Source organism: Nicotiana tabacum, chromosome 21 (genome assembly GCF_000715075.1).
Source record: "Nicotiana tabacum cultivar K326 chromosome 21, ASM71507v2, whole genome shotgun sequence".
NCBI lineage: Eukaryota > Viridiplantae > Streptophyta > Magnoliopsida > Solanales > Solanaceae > Nicotiana > Nicotiana tabacum.
The window spans coordinates 33,605,574-33,625,129 of NC_134100.1; the positions used below are offsets into that span (position 1 = coordinate 33,605,574).

A 19,556-nucleotide genomic window follows, 5' to 3' on the forward strand; every position below is an offset into this window, starting at 1 on the left:
GTAGCTACAATCGGTTTAATTGTAGGCTGTTGAGTGGCTAGACTTAGTCTCTTAGGTTATAAAAGAGTTTTATAACCTAAAACTGCTCATTGTTTTATATTGAAGTTTGTGAGAAAATCCGGGAGTTAAGTTGTGATTTTTACTTCTTTGATCAAGGAGGGTTTTCACGTAAAATTTATTTCTTCTTTATTTTATGCACTTATTAGTTACAGGAATCGAAAGAATATTTTTAAGAACCGAGTTCTTAGGAAAAAGAAAATTATGAATAAAACTTTTAATTGGTTGATACACTATTCACCCCTCTAATATATAAATGGTACATAATTCTAACAATGATTACTGTTATCTCTGTTGGGACCACACCCACTTTTCTAGCCAAATGCACTAATGATCATTCTGGAATTTTTTTTTAATTAGTTTGGGTTCAATTTCTAATTCCTTTTTGGTGTCGCATTCGTTCCCAATTAGAAGAAGGTTTTGCCTAACTTTTATAAAATGATCCTTTTGGTTGTTTTTGGTGTTGACTGTGATCTAAGAAGACAAAAGGAGCAGCTGTTTTGACAAGAAAGAGAAGAGAATAAAGAGATTCAGAGTTAGATAGAAATGAAATTCTTTATAGGCGTTCGTAACCTCTAGAGTCGGCTCAACAGAAGGTGAAGTCAAACCTTAATATAAAATCTTAAGTTTTTAAATAATATTTTATTAGGTGCTAGAACCATCTTGCATTCTCATCGATCGGTTATTCATTTCCTTATGCCTAATTGAGCTTCCACCAACGAAAATACCAGTTAACTATACTCACAAAACCTTAGGTAATATATTTAAAAAAAATTAAATTAATTGCAATGCTTTTTCAATATGTTCATCATCTAATCATCTCAAATTTTTACTATTAAGTAGAATGTTAAAATAATTTTATACATTTTTAATAGTATAGTTCTATTTTGAAGTAAAAAAATAACTTGATACATTATGTATAAGAAATAATCAATTCTAAAAAATATTCAAGATAAAGATACATAGTTTCATTAATATCTTCATCAAATTGCTTCTCTCTTCATAGTCTATGTTTATAAATTCAAGTTCATTCAACTGAACAAGCTAAATTACATTCCAACAATAGAAGTATAAAATTTGGAATCTTTTTGTTACTGATAACTTTATAAAAATATATAATAATAAATAATAGGAGAAAAAAAAGGGGCCTTCCAAGATTGGGGGCCTAAAGCAATGGCTTTAAACCTTATCCTTCGGCCAGCCCTGGTAACATCTTGTTCTCCAATCTAAACAACGGAGATCGTGCTTCGAGATTTTTAGCTACATATATTGAGCAACAAACTGTAGCTCGTGTTGGGTGAGTATTTCTGTTTCATTCTTCGCTTGTTTGTTGTATATCATTTTTCCTTATTTGTCGCTAGTGTTATGACCATTTTAGAGGACTTGTATAACTCTCTTTCGAGAAAATGGAGATTTTAATGAATTGGATGTTCTATGGTTTTTACTTTTTGCTTTGAAGAGGTTTTTCACGTTAAATTTGGTTACGTTGTTATTCTCTTGTATTACTTTTTGACATAACAACCCTCCTATTTTAACTTGTTCGTTTGTTTCTTGTTATTACTTCTAATTTACAGTAGCGTTGAGCTGGGTTTTCCTTGATCAAGCTGAAACTAATAGCCCCTTTACCTAACATGATAGCGAGTTCTTAGTTGCAAAGCCAAGATCAAGATGGTTGTGTTTCATGTGTTCGTTGTGTAGAACCTAAGACTGAACAGGAATGTCCCATCTATGATGTGTCATTTCATTTGTGATTTTGTATGAATTTTTTATAGAAACCATCAGAAATTGATTCGGATGATGGATGGACCAATTGCAGGGGAGCATTGAAGAAACAATAAAATTATCTCTATGTGACCTATAACCAACATGCTTGAGGTATGGAATCAACCACTTATACATACCTTAGGGTAGGTTGCATACATCACACCATTTGGTATGCAACCCTTCTCGGACCAAATGCAGGATACTTTGGGTGCGGGATTGCCTTTATGATGGATGGACCAATTGTTTGGCTTCAAAGAGTTAATACGCATCTTACTTTTTGAGTTAAAAATCGTTTTGAGCACACAAAAAAGTGACATTATGTTGCATACAAGTTGAAAAAGAAGATAAAAGAAAGGCAAAGACTAAGTAGAACTAAATAGGGATGAACTCAAAATACTAAAGAGCAATTGCTAAGTTGCACAAATTCAGAACAGCGAGCCATTGCTACGACAACTAATATACAACGTACAACTGGACTTTGAAATTGAGCATAGCTGATCTTGAGAGCAACAACTGTCTCCCGCTTCACTTTATCGTCAGCTCTCAGGACTCAGGTATCCCTTACATATCCTTGCATCAATTTAGAATAGTGAAGAATAAATCACTAGACTTCTGACATGTTGAACTTTCTCCGAGTTCATCACTGCTAAGGTATTTCTGAAGTACTGACCCTCTAGAACATTTTTCTATCATATGTGTAAGTTCTACCCACCTTGCTGATAATAAAATAAAATAAGGGTGGCTAGTTCTCTGTTTCTTTCATATTGTTGCTTCTATCCTTCTTAGATTGACTATTTTCCGGAATGCAGTCAATGGAAGTCATTTTGCTTTAGATTCAAAACTAATTTTAGACAAGTATGGGGAGATCGTAATGAATGTTCATTAATGAATGTTCTTTATCCCATTTAACAATGGAATAAGGTAGGAGAAATAAGATAAAAGATATTTGCAAGGACTAGAATTGAGTAGCAAAATATTCTATGAGACAACCAATTGTTATGTTGCATAAACGTCGCGGATTGGTAACATATTTGATGTAAACTAAGAGTCCACCAATCTGTATAGAGAACCTGGTTCTCTATCAGTTCACACAGAACACACACAGTGGAAGGTAAATAACACAACAATATTTTTTACGTGGAAAACTCTCAACTCACGGGATTAAAAACCACGACCTACACTCGTAGGATTTCAACTTCACTGACCGAGCAACTTTAGATTACAACCTATTCTAACCTAGGAATTAAGCACTTAATCCCTCACCTACTTGCAATAACTATATTGCAAGCCTCTTTGTAATAACTCTATTACAAGGCTAACCACTTTGACTAACTCTAGTAAAATACAAACACATGATTTATGGTTTACAAAGGTATCCTACAGATGCTTCTAAATAAGCTGAATAGGAATTACAAGTTAATAACATTAACAAACATACAACAATACTAAGGACATACAATGTACTCAATGTTGGGATCTGGTCCTTCGTTCTGTTGCTACTTTATTCTTCAATGCCTTGGAGTATATAAAGGCGGCTGCACACTTGAGAGTAAATTGTGTTTTAGGGTTTGCAAGTGTATCTAATCTATTGCCTCATGTTGCTAATATATAAGTAAGGTCACTAGGATGATTCAAGTAAGTGTCCGGTACACATCATACTTCAACAGTTATTGATGCACTGTTGTGTCTGTAGTGCAGCGGCTTTAACAGTTGTAAAGAGTAGACTTGTACTGTAATCGCAGGAACTGATAGCCATTTGTTCCCTCTACCGTTCCCTTAACTGATTTCATTGAAACTTATGCCAGACATGTGACATGTAGTTCTGAGCACGAAGAGGCTTTGTATCATGCTCTCTATCTGGTTCTCATATAAAGTTTATTAAATCATCAAAATAAAAAGGCACTTAACTTATCAATTTCCTCCTTTTTGATGATGACAAACTTAGAATTGAAGTTCCCCCTGAGAACCAGATCTCCATATTGTTCCCCCTGCAGATTAGCCATATTCCCCCTGAGAACCCGTTTCTCAGCCTGTTTCCTTAGCTCTGCATTCTCAGCTGTCAAGCGGGCAACCTCTGCACCCTGAGCACTGCTAGAACCAGGTTCCTCTCGGGCTTAACTGAGCTTTCCCTCAAGAATGGCATTCTAATCCTTCAGCCTTCTTATCTCCTCATTGGCAGCACTCTAGCATCAATCAACTGAGAAATTGTAGAACTGCTGCCAACTCCCACTTCTTATCAATACACTCGCATTACTCTAAGGTAGTTATTGAGAACATTTGCTTACGAGTTCTCACAGCTGCTCTCCCCAAGGGACTTTGAAATGTTCAAAAACGTTGGTTAGCAGGAACCATATGGAAACCCATGGTTCCCATCCTTGAAGTCTGCAATCTTCTTTATGTGTTCAATCAGGATCCCGGGCAGGTTGATAGCAGTATATCCGTCCAGTGCCTCCACGAGAACCAAGTCCGTTATTGATGCAATGGATCATCTTTTAGCTCGAGGGAGAAGGACCTTGTTCACCATCTCAAACATGAATTGGTATTCTAGGAGCAGTGCCTTTTTATGCACCCGTTCCCCTTGTTGAACAGCCTGAGGCTTTAGAATAACCTTCCTAAAACTTGGGGAACATGTTCCCTTAACAGTCGAGAACCCCTCCGCAGGCACATCAAGAATGCTTCCCAGTACAGCTTCATCCATCACAAAATCTACCCCATTGACCTTCAGGCAGATGTTGTCATCCTACACAGTGAACAGATCAGCATAGAAACTGCGAACTTCCTTTTCATAGACTTTTGGACTCTAAAGAGTAAACAGATGAGTCCACTTCTGAAATTCACAAATTTCAACTAACTGCCTCATACCTAACTTGTCAAGAATGTCAGTATCAAATACTCTGCCCCACAATATTTTTTGCTTCTTGAGCTTTTCTTTCCTCTCACTCTCAGACACTTCCACTCTCGCTCTTTTTGAGGAACCAGGCCCCTCACTGTTACTTGGATTTCTCTTGTGAGATTTTTTCTTCTCAATACCTTTCTCCTTCCTAGTAGGCTTCACCTTCTCAACAGACTCCTTATTCTCAACACTCTTCTCACCACCAATTTCAACACCCTTCAGAGATGACGCTTTCTTGGATTTCACAAGCACAGTCTTTTTAGAGGATTTACAAACAAGGAAATCAGGTTCCTCATTCACCTCTTCGTCCTCAACTTCCACAATATTGGTCGGAGGCAGATCCTCCTCATTAACTAATTTACCTGCCTTCACCAATCTTCTTTTCTTTTTCTCCTTATTCTCCTTTTTTCAAGGGAAACTTTCTTCTGCTGCCTAGTGGTGGGTCTTTTAAGAACAGGCTCTTTTGAAGTTGTCCCACCACTCCTAGTAGTGATGAACTGGGCTACAGGCACATTGTCATAATCATCCTCACTTTCATCATTATCATCATCATCATCATCATCATCATCATCATCATCATCTTCTTCCTCTTCTTCTTCTTCTTCTTCTTCTTCTTCTTCTTAGGAATCACAAAATCTAAAGGGACTGCATCAAGGTGAGGGGGGAAGGAGGGTCAGTATTGTCCATGGGCTTTCTAGTGGAGCATTGAGTTTCATCCAAAGTAGGAGCAGAGTACTCCTCTTGGACAGAGGAAGAAGGTCCCTCTGTTGGCTCCCATGTAGTAGTAACTAGTACCAAGTCACCTTGAGGCACCCGGTCCCTATTTCTATCCCCGTTCCCTTTTTCTTCCTCTGAGCCCCAACACTCACATCATCAAACACAGACCCCCCAACCAGATTCCCTTCAGCAGCAATACACAATATATTTTCTATAGCTTCTTTCTCAACCAAATCTTCCAACAACGTAGGATCACTAGGAGCTAGAGAGGTATTACCTGATGGTGACAAGGTGTTTAGATCAAAATTCTGAGCAGAGGGGGTTTCAGATGTACCCGATTCTTCACCAAGTCCAGTGACAACAACTTGGTCCACACTTTATTCCTCAACCCGCTGACTTGAGACCTCTGTACCTTCTTCCCCTTCCACCAGTCCTTCTACTTCCATTTTTTCAATGCTAGCAGAGGGGGAGGTTGAAGCGACAAACTTCTTAGGAGTTTGGTTTTTCCGGCTACGATAGGAACAAGAACTTGATGGAGTAGGAGAAGAGACAGTGGGTGGTGGTTGGTTGGAGAAGGGTTTTTAATAGGTGAATATTGAGGCTCCAATTCTGATGGTTGTGCTTCGTGAGATAAAGACACGGTAGGGATTTAAATGGTGGCTTTTGGAGACTCTGATTTCTGAGAAGACATGGTGAATAGTTGAGAGTGAAGACACGAAAGAGAAGGTTTTCAGAGAGAAAAAGAGAGTTTGATGGCTTTGATGTAAATAATTATGAGAGAGACATGCCTTTTGGGGTTATTTAGAGGGAAAGAGGGACAGATTATAGATGGACGCGATGGACTGGGTAGTCAGGTCGGTTTGTAATGGGTGTGACGTTTGGGTTTAAAAGATATGGGAAAAGGGAGGACACACTTAATGAGGTGGCACACTAGCAGTTCAAAATGCGTATGAGTGTAAGAGGAACTACTAATCAGTGTCATGGGAACCAGGTTCCCTGACTGATTTTACAAATATGACCTTCTAACAAATTGCAATGTCATTAGATGCTTATTTGCCCTGTAATTTCCATGCGTGTTTACCTGTAACAGTATAGAATTGAGTTAAAAGTTTCCAGAAAATACTTTTTAGCATTTCACCTTACCATCCTATCATAGCTAGTCATTGAGGGATCAAATTCTCAGTTCAATTTGATTAATCGTAGCTCCATTCGATTCTTTTCAAAATGCTCTCTGCTCAATGCTTTGGTGAAGATATCAGCTACTTCGTCCTTTGTTTTGAAAAACTTCATACAGATGAGACCCTTTTTAACATTGTCCCTGAGGAAATGATATCACACATCAATGTGCTTTGTCCTCTTATGATGAACCGGGTTCTTTGCCATATTGAGGGCACTTGTGTAGTCATACAACAGTGGCACACAGTCGGAGAACACACCAAATATTTTAAATTATTGCTTGATCCACAGTAGTTGAGCGTTGATGAGGCAGCTGCTATATCTTCTGCTTCTGCAGTCGAGAGGGCTACAGAATTTTGTTTCTTTGTACCCCATGAAATTAAGCATGATTCCAGAAAATGTGCCATACCAGATGTGTTCTTCCTATCCACCATATAGCCATCATAATCAACATCAGCATACCCAATTATGTCAAAATTATCCCCTGAGGGATAATAGAGGACCAAGTCCTGCGTTCCTTTGAGATATCTCAGGATTCTCTTAGCATCTTTCAAGTGAGATTTCTTTAGGACTTGATTGAAATCTAGCACATAACCCCACACTGAACATAATGTCAGGTCTGCTGGCTGTTAGGTACAAAAGTGAATCAATGATGCCCCGATACATGGTTTTATTTACAGGGGAACCTGGTTGGTCCAAGTCTAGATGGGTGGCAGTAGCAATGAGAGTATCAATGGTCTTTGAACTTTCCATCTCAAACCTCGTCAGAAGCTCCTAAATGTATTTCTGCTGACTTATCATCGTTCCCTTAGAGGTTTTCTTCACTTGCAGTCCTAGGATGAAGTTCAGTTCTTCCATCATACTCATCTCAAACTCGCTTCCCATAAGCTTGGAAAACTCCTCACACAAAGAATCATTTGTTACACCAAAGATGATGTCGTCAACATACACCTGCACAATTAGCAGGTTCCTCCCTCTTTTCTTCAGAAAAAGAGTGTTTTCAATTTTCCTCTAGTGAAACCATTTTCCAAAAAGAACCTGGAAAATTTTCCCAACGCTTCCTTACCATTATTAAGAACAAAACATTTGAAACCAAATGTTCTTAGGTAAGTCATCTTTGGTTTTCTCCCGTTTAGCAATTCATACGGGGTGTTATTTAGGAGGGACCTGATCATGCACCTGTTTATCAGATAGCAGACAGTGTTCAATGCCTCAGCCTGAAAGCTCTTTGGTACGCCATTGTCAATTAGCATCGTCCTTGCCATGTCTTCAAGTGTCCTATTTTTTCTCTCCACAAAATCATTTTGTTGGGGTATTTTAGGAGATGAAAAATTATGACTTATACCATTTTCAACATAAAATTCATCAAATTTTGCATTGTCAAACTCGGTACCATGATAAGATCTTATGCTTACAACATTATGGCTCATCTTTACTTGAATCTACTGCACAAAGGCAGCAAAGACTGGAAAGGTTTCATCCTTGGTTCTGAGGAACAAGGTCCATGTGAATCTGGAATAATATCAACAATAACAAAGATCCAGTGGCCTTGAGGTGCTTACTTCCTTCTCTGGCTTGAATGAGGACCTGGCTTGCTTCCATTTCACACATGCATTACACACCTTGTGATCCTTAAACTTTGACTTCAGAAGCCCGTGAACAAGGTCCTTCTTGACTAGCTTGTTTAACAGAGAGAAACTTACATGTCCCAATCTTTCGTGCCACAATTCAAACACTCAAAGTCTACAACATAGATGTTTTTGAATTATTTTGCCACCAGAACCACTTCACCAGTTACAAGATTGGTAACGGTGCAAGACTTTGATAAAACTCCACCTTGTCCTTTGTCGCAAATTTGAGAGACACTTAGTAGGCTATATTTCAAGCCATTCATCTTGAATGAGCGAGTGTATTCCCAATTTTTTCAACTCCCAGAATGTATCCCTTTTTGCCATTACCAAAGGACACACTCCCACCTTGCAGGGCTTTGAGTGAAAGGAAATCATCAGTACTTCCAGTCATGTGTTTAGAGCAGCAACTATCCATGTACCATCTTTGGCAGCTTCCTTTCATTATTGCATGCACAAGAAAATCAGAGGTTAGACTTAGGAACCCAAACAAGTTTGGGTCCTTTGTAATAAGAAAAGGGGCGAATTAAACTTCTTTTTGTCCCAGCAGGCATCACATGTTTCTTTTTTAGAGAATCGGGTTCCTTAGCAGTAGATACGTTTTCAACAAAAACTTTATTTTTCTGTTGAGACTGAAACCTTGCTTTACAAGAATCTTTGAAATGGTCAGTTTTACCACAATGAGTGCAAAGCCAGTTATCAGGTACAGTAGCATACTTGCTATGTGGTTTGTAGGGAGCCTTTTTCTTTTGGAACCCGATTCCCTACCGGTTCCCCTACCCACCCCACCCCAAACAATTTTTATATATGAAAGTGATTGTGTCAGAGGACTAAGTCCACTTCAGAGATTTATCTAGGTCATTTTTAACCCTGCTTAGATCTTCCTGAAGTTTTCTATTTCTTTCAAGTCGAGCACAAAGACTCAATCTTGCCTTTGTGAGTTCATTTTCAAGCTTAAGGTGTGCCTCACTTGCCACTTCCTTTCCTTTTGAAGAGTTCATGCAATTTTCTATTGATGTTTTTCCAGAATTATTGTCCCTTTTTAACTCCTCTACTGTTTCCTTTAGATCCACAAATACTACCAGAAAGTCATCTCTCTCATGTTCTACCCTTTTAATTTTCTCAATTAGAATATCTTTTTCTTGCTTTAAATCCTCTATGGTTTCTTTCAAATCAACAACTACGACCAGTAAATCATCTTTCTCATGCTCTACCTCTCCTATTTGCTCAGTTAAAACATTTTTATCATTAATAAGATTATGGTAACCATCAATCAAGACGTTAGCTAAAAATATCAACTTTTTTTGAGAATAAGACTTCAAATTTCGTTGAACATTTAGAAAGTTTACCTCGTCATCATCATCATCTTCATACTCATCATATTTTTCCATCAAGGCAAATATGGAGTCATATTCTGCTGCTTCGCTTTCAGTGGCCATCATGGAAGTGTCTCTTTTCCCATCATCGTCCTCAGATTCACTAGAAGAATCTCCCCATATAGCAAGAGCTTGTTTCAAAATATTATCAGTGGCATCTTTTCTCTTGAATTTCCTGTCGGGGACCAAGTTCCTCTTGGCCTTCTTATCTGTGTTGTGCTTGTAATGGTCTTGCTTGTGGAGAGGACAATATTTGATGAAATGTCTTGGCTTTTTGCATTTGTGACAACAATCATAGACTTTTGTTCTGCTAGAGCTGCCCTTTTTCAGAATACCTCCATTTCTACCAACCATTTTTTGAAACCTCCGTGTCAAATAGGCCATGTCAGCATCATCACCACTTGAGTCACCGTTGTCTGCTTTGAGAACCAGCTTGTTCTCTTTTTTGGGTTCTCTTCTTTAATGATCCTTCTTCTTATTCTTCATTTTGCAGGTCTTTAGATTTCCAATAAGTTCATCAATCCTCAGCTTTTGCAGATCTTTTGCCTCTGTGATAACATTGACTTTGCTCTCCCAGGAACCAGGTAGCACACTAAGTATTTTTCTGACCAGTTTGTTCCTTGGGATAATCTCTCCTAGAGAATGAAGCTCATTGATGATGGAAGTGAAACGAGTATGCATGTCCTAGATGGACTTATCCTCCTTCATCTTGAAGAGTTCATACTTAGTAGTGAGCATGTCGATTTTTCACTACTTGACTTGAGTGGTACATTCATGTGCATTTTGGAGAGCCTCACATATCTCCTTGGCAAATTGACATGCTGAGATTCGGTTGTACTCATCTGCTCCAATACCACAGACGAGGATCTTCTTTGCTCGAAATGTTTTCTCGATGGCTTTGCGATCAGTATCATTGTACTCTTTCCTTGTCTTTGGAATTTGGACAGCAGTCTCGCCAATGGTCTTCATAGGGACAAAGGGTCCATCATAGATGACATCCTAGAGCTCCGAATCTTCAGCCATGATAAAATCATGCATTCTTGTTTTCCACCATCCATAGTATTGTCCATTGAATCTTGGTGGTATGTAGATTGATTGACCTTCAAAATTTGGTGGAGCAGCCATGTAGATCCTTTCTAGGTGTTAGCCTTATAGAAAGAACCTGCTCTGATACAAATTGATGTAAACTAAGAGTCCACCAAACTGTATAAAGAACCTGGTTCTCTATCAGTTTCCACAAAACACACATAGAGAGTGGAAAGTAAATAATACAACAATTAGGAAGATTCCCCGCTCTGAAGTCAAGTCTTTTTTGGAGCTCTATTTTACTTGGAAAACTCTTAGCTCACGGGATTAAAAATCACAACTTACACTCGTAAGATTTCAACTTCACTAACCGAACAACTTTAGATTACAACCTATTGTAACCTAGGAATTAAATTCTTAATCCCTCACCTACTTCCAATAACTATATTGCAAGCCTCTTTATAATAACTCTATTACAAAGCTAACCACTTTGACTAACTCTAGTCAAACACAAACACACGATTTATGATATACAAAGGTATCCTATGAAATGCTTCTAAATAAGATGAGTAAGAGTTTACAAGTTAATAACATTAACAAAGATACAAAAATACTAAGCACACACAATGTACTCAATGCTGGTTTCTGGTCCTTCGTTCTATTGCTACTTTGTTCTTCAATGCCTTGGAGTAAATGAAGGCAGCTGAACACTTGAGAGTAAATTATGTTTTAGGGTTTGCAAGTGTATCTAATCCATTGCCTCATATTGCTAAAATATAAGTGAGGTCACTAGAATGATGCAAGAAAGTGTCCGGTACACAGCATGCTTCAACAGTGATCGCTACACTATTGCATCTGCAGTACAGCAGCTTTAACAACTGTAAAGAGTTAACTTGTACTATGATCGGATGAACTGATAGCCATCTGTTTCCTCTGCCATTCCCTTAACTGATTTCATTGGAACTTGTGCCAGCCATGTGACTTGTTGTTATGAGCACGAAGAGGCTTTGTATTAGATTTCCTATCTGGTTCTCATATAAAGTTTGTTAAATCATCAAAATAAAACGGCACATAACTTATCAATTTCCCCCTTGTTGATAATGACAAACTTAGAATTGAAGTTCTCCCTCAGAACCAGATCTCCATATTTTCTCCCCTGCAGATTAGCCTTATTCCCTCTGAGAACTCGTTTCTCCCCTTCAATTTTCTTTTTGTTAACCTAATAATTGCTCAATTTTGACACAAAAAAATAAGAACAACCCCACTGAAAAAGTCCACCAAGCTTTCCTGCAGTTAGTGACCTAAATTTCAAAAGAAAGGAAAACGGCGTAGAACTCTTTATACAAAGGCATTTTCGCACTAATTTGTATGTTCCAAAAGTGATCAACAATGTTATACTCCGGCTTTGTTTGACCAAATACGGAGTTTAGAAAAGAATAAATCTTTCTTAAAATTTGTCTAAGATAAGTCGTAGTTTAATTTTTCTAAATATACAAAATATCATTCGTTTGGGATGTACTAAAAAGAATACTGTGGCACGTAAATTGGAAATGAAGGAGTTCTATCTTTCCATTCAAATCAACAAGACCTCGTGATTTTACATAAAGGTAGAGGTGAACCATGTATTTTTCTTTTTGGAAAATTCCCAGAGAAATCCGCAGTCGCTACTCTTCGGGTACACACTCGGTAACCTGCTCAATGTGCAATAGCTCGCAAACCACACAGAAGATATAAACCATACTAGGCAATCCCGATGCGACGAGCTCTGACTAAGGAGCTCTGGCTGGAAAGTGAGTATGATCCCAGGTGTCCCACGTGGGAGTTGAACCATGTTTGATCGAACAAATTCTCACTTTTATTTTTCTTTCTTGATGATAACTGTTACCCTATTGGGACCACACTCACTTTCCAGCCAAATGTGCTAATGATCATTTTCGAATTTCTTTGCAGTTAGTTTGGGTTTAATTTCTGATTCCTTTTTGGTTTCGGTTTTGTATCCAATTACAAGAAGGTTTGTTTTAAACTTTTATTTGTTGTTTTTGGTGTAGGAGCGATGTCAGAAGAGAGAGGAAGAGATCCTTGTTTACCGTAAAATCTTTTTGTGACCATCTTAGCTTGAAATTGCATTTTTGTTAGTTTGAGTGCCTTCCTAAATTACTAAAGAACTTGGTTCTTTATCTTACTCCTTAAGCGTAAATAGAATAAGCAGCAAAAACAAGGACAACAATTTTTTGCGTGGAAAATCACTCGGTTCAAAGTTGCAAAAATCACGATCTACCACGTAGGATTTTAACTTCAACTTCACTAGAACAAATGAGCCAAATGTACTGATTACAAGACTTGTAAATCAATACCCCCAGAATTCTCCTACTTCAACTATTTGAATGAATTACAAGTTACTCTAACTTGCACACTCAAACACTTACTCTAACTAACAGATTATGAATGACATCTTGATTACAACTAGATTTCCTAATACATATAATCTAACAGATTGAAGAAGAACACTAAGACTAGTAATCGACTTGAGTGTTGAGAATGTTTTTCCACAGCTCACGTGCAAAAGGATGATGTCCTTAGTCCATCAGGAAAATATTTAACTTCCTAGTACTCTAAGATCTTTGGGAGTCCTATGCACATTCAACTTCTTATTTGATAGGACTCCTAAAGCTTCAGTTGATAACCCGATAGGTTATTTTGAGTTTTATCCTTTCTTTCTATATTCTGAGACCTCGACTAGCTCCGTTTAGTATTTCTCAATTTACGTGCGTTGTCCGTGTCTTGTTCCGAAAAGTTTTATGTGGAAAATCTAAGAAAATGTAAAACTTTGCCTTAAAACTAATTTGAGTTAACTACGATCAACATTTTATATAAATGAATTCGGATCTATATTTTGACGGTGTCAGTGGGTCCGTATCGTATTTTGGGACTTAGGCGTATGCCCAGAATCGAATTCGCAACTCCCTACCTTGATTTACCATAATTTGTTGAAAACTAGTAATTTGAAGGCTAAAAGAATTTCTAAGTTTGATCATAGGTTGACTTTGTTACTACCGGGTTCGGATCCAGTTCCGGAACTTGATATAGGTCCATTTCACTATTTATGACTTGTCTGCAAAATTTGGTTCAAAACAGAGTTGATTTGCACTATTCAGACGTCCAGTTGTAAATTTGCATGTTCTTGAGTTTCTTTGAAAATATCATTCATTTTGATGTCTGATTCGTAGTTCTAGGCATAATTTTGGTGTTATGATCATGTAAGCAAGTTCGTATGATGTTATTACACCTATTTACATATTTGGTTTGGAGCCCGAGAGACTCAGGTGAGTTTTAGATAGGCTGCAGATCGATTTTAGACTTAGGCAATTGCTGGTTTATGAGATTTCTGATATCTGGGGCGCTGTGCTTCGTGATCGCGAAGGGGAACTTGGGGCTGGGGTGGTTTTCTACGTGAACGCGGGGACCGGTCACGAACGCGAAGCATTGGGGGGCTTACCCTTCGCGAACGCGACCACCCTCTCACGAACGCGAAGGTTTATGCGATTCTGGGGGGAGTTGGCCAGTAACTCTAAACGAACGCGAGCCCAGACTTGCGAACGCGAAGGCCAGGAGGGAGAGGCAATCACGAACGCGTAGCGTTTCTCGCGAACGCGAATGCCACTTGGGCCGCTGCCCTTTGCAATCGCGTCAGGCCCTTCACGAACGCGAAGAAGGCCTGACGCCTAGTGACTTAAATGTTCCAAAGACAGACTTCCTTTCATTTTTCACCATCTTCCGTTGGAGCTCGGCCTAGAAGCGATTTTGAAGAAGAAAGTCATCCCCACTTCGTAGGTTAGTATACTTTAACTCGTTTTCTTCCATTTTCATCAACACCCATTGACTTTTAACCTTAATTTATGCTCTTTCATGGTAGAAAATTAGGGATTTGGGTAGAATTGAGGTTTTAATATAAAATTGTGATTTATACCTCAAATTGAGGCCGGGTTTCGAAACTAATGACATAATCGGAGTGGGGGTGAATGGATAATTGAGCTTTGGTCAGAATCTCGGATTTTGACCAAGCGGGCTCGGGGTTGACTTTTATTAACTTTTTGGAAAATGTGTAAAGATCTTTGCTTTATCTATTGTAATTAATTTTTCTAGCATTGTTTGATGATATTGAGTCGATTTTGATTAGATTCGATTGGTTTGGAAATGAATTTTAGAGAAAAGGCCCTAGTTGAGCTTTGATTTGATTGCGGAACGAGGTAAGTGTTGGGTCTAACCTTGATTTGAGGGAATTAGGAACCCTTGAATTATATGTTATGTGAATTACGTATGTAACGGCATATATGCGAGGTGACGAGTGTATATACGCCGTCAAAATAATTGTTTCCATGCTTTCTCCTATTTCATGAATTATCTTATATCATGTCTTAACTGTTACATGCTTTAATTGTTTTCCATGTCGTAACTTGTTACTTGTCATTAATTATTCTTGTATTGAAATATTCGTTCCTTCCATGACTCCATGATTAATTGCTATTTGCCTTAATTGTCTTACTTGTACACTTTAACTGTTACATAATTAGCTTGTTTTGTTGCTCTTGTATTATTTGTAGCCTTCCTTTGATTAGTACGTGGTTCCTTTATTGTTTTGCTTTCATAATCCTTAATCGTAGAGATTCTTATAAATTGAGTTGTTGGGTTGATTTCATTTATTGAATTTGTTTATGGATCGGGTTGCACGCCGCAACGGTTGTGATATAGTGAAATAAGGGAGGAACTTGATATTGATATGGTGGATTGGGTTGCGCGCTATAGCCTACCATCAGTATACTTGATATTGATAAACTGTGATATGGTAAAATAAGGGAGGATTATGATATTGATTCTGATTATATGGTAGGATCAGGTTGCGCGCCACAACGGATTTTATATGTGACTCTTGAAATTGACATGGTGAAATAAGGGAGGATTATGTGTTGTACGGTGGGATCGGGTTGCGTGTCGCAACGAATTGTGTGTGTTGTATTCAGTTGTATTCATTGTTATTATTGTGTTGATTTTCAGTGTTGTTACATAAAATTATGAGATCGATTATCCCGGATTCTCTTATTACAAGGATTGAGTTCTTTTTCATAAGTTAACTGCCTTACTTTTCCTATTTTCCTTTCCTATTATTATTATTATACTGTGTACAGGTTATTGTAAGTGACCCGCCTTAGTCTCGTCACTATTTCATCGAGGTTAGGCTCGGCACTTACAGAGTACATGGGGTCAGTTGTACTCATACTACACTCTGCACTTCTTGTGCAGACTTTGGAGTCGGTCCTAACGACGGCTAGTAGATTGCTCTGATCCGATGCTTGACGGAGACTTGAGGTACAGTTGCACGGCGTTCGCAGCCCTGAAGTCCCCTTCTACATTACTCTAGTTGTTTATTTCATTTCAGACAGTTATGCTTTCATTCAGACTATTATTTGTAGTGCTCTAGTCACTCGTATATTTGTGACACTAGTTGTGGGATTATATCTAGATATCGCTGTTATTTTAGTTTAAACAGTCTATTTCAGTTTATTGGTTTTCATTTAAATTGAATTGTTAAAAATGGCTAATAACTATATCTAACGTTGGCAAGTGAAATATTAGGCGCCATCATGGTCCCGAGGGTGAGAATTCTGGGTCGTGACATTCAGGGACTCCACGAATCTCGTGACTCTTATCTATCACTTATGCGAGCATATATTCTTGGACAAAGAAATTATTACATTAACAACCTTCTTCCCGCAATCTCGGACCATAGTAACTTTATGCGAAAATTACTGCCTTGTAAGAATCTTCAACAACTATCTTGAGGACCTGGTTCTTAGCATACTTCAGCATCCACCTTGAGGAACTGCTTCTTAGCACGCGTTCACAACACCCTTTGTTAATCTCAAAACCCCAATTCACAACAATTTTCTAATTCGTCACTATTGGATCGAGATGAAATTTTTAATTGGAGTTTCTGACATCTTGTTCTTCAATTTGAAAAATGTAATCGTGCTTTATAGGTCTTTAGCTACATATTTTGAGCCAAAAACTGTAGCTCGTTTTTGGGTGGTCAAGTCTTTCTTATTTTTCACTTGTTTGTTGTTGCTTTTATTGATATCTGTCTCTGTTTACGTGGCACTAGTGTTGTGACCAATTTAGGGGACTTTTATAACGCTCTTTTGAAATAATGAAACTTCTATGGATTTGGGGGTCCTATAATTTGTGCTCTTTGCATAGAAAAAGTTTTCCACATAAAATTTGGTATCTCTGATTCTCTTGTTATATATATTTTGTTGTTGGAATTCCAAGCCTCTCACTTCATTTCTTGAAATGGTAGCGTGTGAGCTGTGTTTTCCTTGATCAAACTGAAACTAATAGCCCATTTACCTAACTTTATAGCGTTGTGTTAGTTGTAAAGCCAAGATCAAGATGGTTGTGTTTCATGTCTTCGTTGTGTAGAACCTAATACCTAATTAAGACTCAGGAACCCATGTGCCATTTTATTTGTGATTTGTCATAATGTCATTTTGTTGGCTCAGCGTTTTTGCAGGAATTTTTCGTAGAAACCATCAGAATTAATTTGATTATGGATGGACCAATTGTTTAGTTCTTACTTTTTGAGCTAAAAATCATTTGAGCATACAAAAAGTGACGTTAGATTCCATACAATTAGTTGAAAAGAAGATAAAAGAAAGGCAAGACTAACTTGAACTAACTAGGCCCGGGCTGAACTCAAAATACGAAAGAGCAATTGCTCAGTTGCATCAATTCAGAACAGTGGTCAATTGCTAAGACAACTAATACACAACGCGCAATTGGCCTTTGAAATTAAGCATAACTCTTGAGAGCAACAACTATCTCCACCTTCATTTTAACGTCAGATCTCAGGTATCCCTTATAGCCTTGCATCAATTCAAAATAGTGAAGAATAAACCATTAGTTGCTCAGTTTTTGGTTTCTACTTCTGCTGTGTTGCAGCTAAACGAACTTTTTTGGACTTAATCACTGCTAATTAAGATATTTCTGAAGTGTGTTAAACCTGGATCTGTCTAGATTGATTTGCGGAGATTATAGTGAGGCAGAGGTAGAAAAGCACAGCAAAATAGGAGAGCATGACACTATCTGTAACCTTGTGACAGAATTTTGAGACATGATCACAAATGGGCATCCATCCCGAATGGCTCTCTCCATATTTCCCCACATATCCAATTGCAGTGGCTGCTGCACATCCAGCTAGAAGCAGTGCCATCACAATCTGTCCTCACAATAAATTAATTCAAACATTCACATTACTGCTTCAAATTTATAGAAATGTATGGCTTAAATAAGAGTATCAGTTTAACTATTGTATATACTGATACGTGTAAACAAAATATTACACTACTATGTTGCCTAGAGATAATTATAAATAAATTGTATATAAAAAGTATGATTAATAACCTAAAAAAATAAGGAAGCTTACATATTAGCACCACATGTTAAATGTAAAAATAAATTAAATCCAAAGACTATGTGTTTCAAAGTTCTTAGGGGCCCAATAGAAAGAAACAAATAAAAAAGAAAAAGAAAAAGGTCATACATTCATACTAGCTAGCACCATTATACCACTTTTAGCTTCTAGCTCTCCCCTCAAAACTAATAACTCACTGCAACAATGCATGCATAATGCATTGTAAATGACGTCTAGGTTTAAGCCTCATAAGAAAAGAAACAAATCGAGAGACAGCAAATCATTTAATGCCAATATTGCGTGACGTTACAAGCTTGCAAGTAAAATATGGTTTTTCCAGACCCCCAAATGGACTTACATTTATCTTTGAGTCTGCATAAGTCCACATTTGTCAAGAATTTTTCCTAGATCTACTAACAATTAATAGTAATAAACACAATGAATATACTACTAGAAAGAAAGATGCATATTCAAGCTACCCTAGCAAATTGGACGTATCGTACCAAATCATGAAGGAACATGTAAAAGTAGTTCTTTGGGTCAAGACACTTGTGGCTTAATACAGAGGCAAGAAACAGGGACAAAACAGAGAAGGCACATCCAATGATATTTGCAATTACAAAGAACCTGCAGAGAACCAGACAAAACGAAATAAGCAGCAAAATCAGAAGATATATATTAAATCAAATTCAGAAATCTCAAGGAAAACCCCAAAGATTTGCTTTTTCATATTCTTTACTTGAAACTTGGAGAGTAGCTATATCGAGCATCCATCTCAAGTCCAAATACAGTGACAGTCTGCTTGCTGGTGAGAATAATCCAAGTGGATGCCAATGTGAATGCAGTTGCCAATATTCTCAGGAAAATTTGGGTCCTCAACAAACATTTGTAAGGTTTCAGTGGTGGGCTTTGCATATTTTTCTCCATTTTTGGGATCTAAAAATAGTAGAAGGGGTTAGAAGAAAAACAAGAATGGAATGAGGATGTACGTAGATGTTGGTGCTGATATTTATAGAGGGGAGAGATTATTCAAGCGAATGGATCACTTTAAAGACGGACAAAAAAGCTAAGGACGTTTGAAAACTGCTTCCTTATGATTTAAGAAAAAGATTAACAAAAATGCATTAATTCACGGGGGAAAATAAAAAGAAATAAGAAATGCATTATTTGGTAAATACTAGAGTAATTAAGTAAGGGTTACACTAGGATGAATATGATTTCTCCATATTTAATTAGAGGTCTTGAATTTGAGTTCTGGTAATGAAAAAATTTCTGGTAGAGAAAGTTTCTTTTTTTAATGGTCTTATGCGGCGCAAATTTAGTTAATCGGGTACCATACATTGGAGTGAAAACAAAAACAATTTAGTAGCAGGAAATGAGATTCTAATGGATTTTGGGTATAAGTTAGGACCCGTTAAATTTGTCATTACGGATCTCATGTTTGTTCGCTATAT

At 37.6% G+C, this 19,556-nt stretch overlaps 1 protein-coding gene and 1 long non-coding RNA gene across 3 annotated transcripts; one reads left to right on the forward strand and one right to left on the reverse strand.

Moving 5' to 3' along the window:
• The first annotated feature begins 1,190 nt into the window (after nt 1-1,190).
• On the forward strand, nt 1,191-16,172 carry LOC107794716 (uncharacterized). Of its 2 annotated transcripts, none has more exons than XR_012704632.1 (3): nt 1,191-1,354; nt 1,830-2,375; nt 15,936-16,172. It is a non-coding gene; the product is annotated as an uncharacterized LOC107794716 (long non-coding RNA). The 2 variants fall into 2 exon arrangements; XR_001649964.2 differs by having other exon boundaries at nt 1,215-1,354; nt 1,874-2,375.
• A 1,186-nt stretch (nt 16,173-17,358) lies between these two features.
• LOC107794721 (CASP-like protein 1F1) lies at nt 17,359-19,140 on the reverse strand. The gene is made up of 3 exons (XM_016617244.2): nt 18,842-19,140; nt 18,606-18,729; nt 17,359-17,907 (listed from the first exon to the last, which is right to left on the reverse strand). Exons 1-3 carry the CDS (start codon nt 19,027-19,029, stop codon nt 17,686-17,688), a joined length of 534 nt encoding a protein of 177 aa, XP_016472730.1. The 5' UTR covers nt 19,030-19,140; the 3' UTR covers nt 17,359-17,685.
• Between the last annotated feature and the right edge of the window lie 416 nt (nt 19,141-19,556).